The 3,374-nt window shown below is 34.7% G+C and overlaps 1 protein-coding gene across 1 annotated transcript; it reads right to left on the minus strand.

Moving 5' to 3' along the window:
• Positions 1-892: 892 nt before the first annotated feature.
• On the minus strand, positions 893-3,080 carry LOC126720862 (gibberellin 2-beta-dioxygenase 1-like). Its single transcript, XM_050423698.1, has 3 exons — positions 2,465-3,080; positions 1,941-2,289; positions 893-1,394 (listed from the first exon to the last, which is right to left on the minus strand). The coding sequence occupies exons 1-3, from the start codon at positions 2,866-2,868 to the stop codon at positions 1,146-1,148; spliced, it is 1,002 nt and encodes a 333-aa protein (XP_050279655.1). The 5' UTR covers positions 2,869-3,080; the 3' UTR covers positions 893-1,145.
• Positions 3,081-3,374: the final 294 nt, after the last annotated feature.

Raw genomic sequence — 3,374 nt, forward strand, 5'->3', positions numbered from 1 at the left:
TAGGTTGTAAGTTGTGTTGCATCACTCTAGACCATGTAACACTGTCAGAGAAATGTTTTTGTTCGTGGGATAAACAATTTGGAATACAGAACAAGTCTGAATTGCTGGTTTGTGTGAATGTTAGGTCTAGACAACGTAGAACAATCTCAAAACTTTTGTGTGATCATCAGTTTAGGTCAAGAGAAGTATGCCAAAAAATCGATTGTTAAAATTCCGCTATTTAGGATTCGCTTCTTTTGTGAACCTGAAAACTTTTTGCTGAAAGTACTGTAGATAAAGGTAAAAATTAGCTGAAATAGTACAGCGGGACCCATGAATAGTACCAAAGAGTGCAGTGAGACCCATGAATAGTAGCAAAAATAAACTGAGTTTTTAAGCAGGTGCCAAACGCACACGTAATCTCTGTTTCTTAAGGTTTTAAACTTATAATTTGCTACCAAGACCTTCTTACTCAATTTTATCACTTCATAGAAATAAAAAACCTAAAAGGGATTGAACATCTTGGACATGCTGCTTAAGTCCATGTCCATGTGCATGATATTATGTGACAATGACGTTAAAAATATTACAAATTTTATATATCATTTTTATAAATTATTGTGCCAAATTTTAAATATAACATATATTTTTTTATTAATGATGCTTGTGATGTCACATTGATTGCAATATCAGATTATTATAAACCTTTTATAACAAATTGGTTAATTAGTAAATTAATATAAAATGATTATAATATAGTTGAGGGAAATATAATTAGCTAGCCATTCAATCATGGTTTTGATATCTTGTGGAGGAGTTCTTAACATTTCCATTGCCCATAGGTAACCTGAACTGAGTAAATTCCATTTTTACAATGGTAGATAATGATGGTAATCTTGTAACAGTTTTGGAATAAAAAAGAAACTACAGTATTATTAACAAGAAAGGTGGTTACAAGAAGTTTGTAGCTGAAACAGGAGGCAAACCAAGCAAAGCAACAAAGAAAATACAAAGTGAAAGTATTCCATCTATTGGAAATTTGATCTACTACCCACTTTTTTTTGGTTTTTGAGTAATTCGGTCGACTATTTCAAACCTATTTTTTAAGTACTATTAAGCCACCATGCATTTTTTTTTTTCCCCAAAAGGGTGAGACTTATGCAACATTACGAGGCTACAATTCTCTCAAAGTGCCCAAGCCTATTATCAGCCAATTTTGTATTATAAGCTGATGTTTTATACTCAAGCCATGTAAACTCTTTGTACAAGCTCGTTTCTCCTTTCATAAGTGCAGGTAATGGAGTTATTTTCTCACTCAAAGGTGGTCCACCAAAATATATCATTGAAACTCTTGATTTCAAGCTGTTTGTCAGAACCCTGTGCCTCACACTTTGGAACCTTCCATTGGTCATAACCTGCACACATCCACCAACCAACCAAAAAAAAAAAAAAAAAAACCCCATTAAACAAAAATTCAATGTTAAAGATAAGATAAACGAAGCAAAACCCATACTAGATAAAACTATTTATTCTTATAATTAGTTTTTGTTGTACACGTATTGAAGGAATAACCAGAAATTCGAAAAGATTTACGTCAGTAAAAAAATAAATATAGGGTAAAAAATATTTTTTCTTTCTTTTTTTCTTATGGGACACGGACAGGGCAAAATAGTTCAAATAGTAGCTTAGGTACATGAAAAATTATTGGGGGTGACTATGAGAGTGATGAGTGATGACACAAATAGAATACTAACAAACTATAAACCTCTGTTTTCTATATTTAGAAAGAGAGCCCAAAATGAAAATAAATCAATCAATCAAACAAAACATGAACAACCCGCTAGCTTGTAAAAGCCAAAGTTGAGTTTGACAAATAATTAGACTCCTATGTAATCCATAGGAATAGGGAATTGGATATTAGAATTAAACTCTGTTTTGGGCTATTAGTACTGTAGCTTTACCTGCAAAGAATCACCCACAAGAAAGAAGAATGAGTCCTGATCAGGTGGGACTGAAATCCAATTCCCATTTCTCAGAGAAATTTGAAGGCCAGATGCGTTGTTGGACCTCAGCACAGATATGATTTGAGGGTCAGTGTGCTCTCCAAATCCAACCATATTGCTATCTTCCAAAGCCTGAAAGTCTGGGCATGGAGGGTAGTGATTGAGCCTGAAAACAGAGTCACTCTTTTCATCCTTCAAAAGCTTACTGAACACATTACTTGTTGGAATCTTCAATCCATCAGCCATTAATTCAAGAACCTCACAGGTCATCTCCTTCACAGCTAATATATAGTCATTCAAAGCAGAACTGCAATAACAATAAAACCCAAACATGTTATTTCCCTGTAATAATTACTTGGTGTTGGATAGTAAAAAAAAAAAAAAAAAAGTCGAGTTCTAGACATGCAAGTTAACCAAAAAGAAAAAGGTTAAACTAAGTGAATCAAATTCAACTTGTGGTTGTTCGTGTGTGAATTTCATACCGGAAAACTTCTGGGTTTTCTCCAAGAACTGAGAGAAATTTGTGAGAGCATGAATCTGGATTGGTTGTTAAAAGAAGGTATTCGACCCAACCAATATCACCGTTGGGTCCAATACTCTTGTTACCATACCCCATTGGAGTAGGAGGCCCTGCCTTTTCTTTTTCTGAGAGTGGTAAGGAGAAGAATTTAATAGCTTCAGATTCCAAGTTGGTAATAAACTCAAGTGGGACTCCATGATTGATGACCTTGAAGAATCCAAAATCTTCACAGGCCTTGACTATGAGGTTCTTGGAGTCAGGTTTTGAGAGGTCTATTATGGGAATTCCAGTATAAAATGTGGTGGTGGGTATGCAGTTTCTAATAAAAGAGTACTGTTCAATTGCTGGTTTGGATAGGACTACCATTGTTGGTGTTGGTGTTGGTGTTGGTGTTGTCTACTATTTGTTGTGTGATGTGAAGAGAGATTTGTTTGGAAAGATAAGGAGCTTAAATAGAGATATGTACTTGGACTTGGGAGAGTTGATAATATGAGACTTGATGGTGGGTGTGAAGTGTAGTTAAGGTGAACAAATTTGATTCTACTTTCTAGCTCGTGGGCATGGTTTGAACTTTGGGGTCGGATGCTTTGCCTATTTATACTAGAGGGGGAGAGAGAAAGCACGTTGAGTGTCCTTCTTTTTCTTTTTCTTCTTTTATTTTTTTTTATTTTTTCCCTATAGTGTCCATTTAAAAAAAAATATATATATGAATAGTTGAGAATAGTTTATTTGCTGCTCTTTTACTTTGTGGATAAATTTCAAAAATTATTGCCGAGATTCGGCCTAATGTCAGGCGGTACCACTCCTTTTTAACAAACACACACAAGCCCCTAGGAAAAAACTAAGACCGACCTTGTAGCCAACCTCTCTTC

This window comes from Quercus robur, chromosome 4 (assembly GCF_932294415.1).
Source record: "Quercus robur chromosome 4, dhQueRobu3.1, whole genome shotgun sequence".
Classification (NCBI taxonomy): Eukaryota; Viridiplantae; Streptophyta; class Magnoliopsida; order Fagales; family Fagaceae; genus Quercus; species Quercus robur.

What these genes read in the sequence shown, in the direction of transcription:
- LOC126720862 (XM_050423698.1), bottom strand. Translation starts at nt 2,868, where the DNA reads ATGGTAGTCCTATCCAAACCAGCAATTGAACAGTACTCTTTTATTAGA. An exon ending in GAAAACCCAGAAGTTTTCCG is followed by an intron (nt 2,290 to 2,464) that starts GTATGAAATTCA and finishes TTGTTATTGCAG; the next exon opens with TTCTGCTTTGAATGACTATA. An exon ending in TTGTGGGTGATTCTTTGCAG is followed by an intron (nt 1,395 to 1,940) that starts GTAAAGCTACAG and finishes GGATGTGTGCAG; the next exon opens with GTTATGACCAATGGAAGGTT.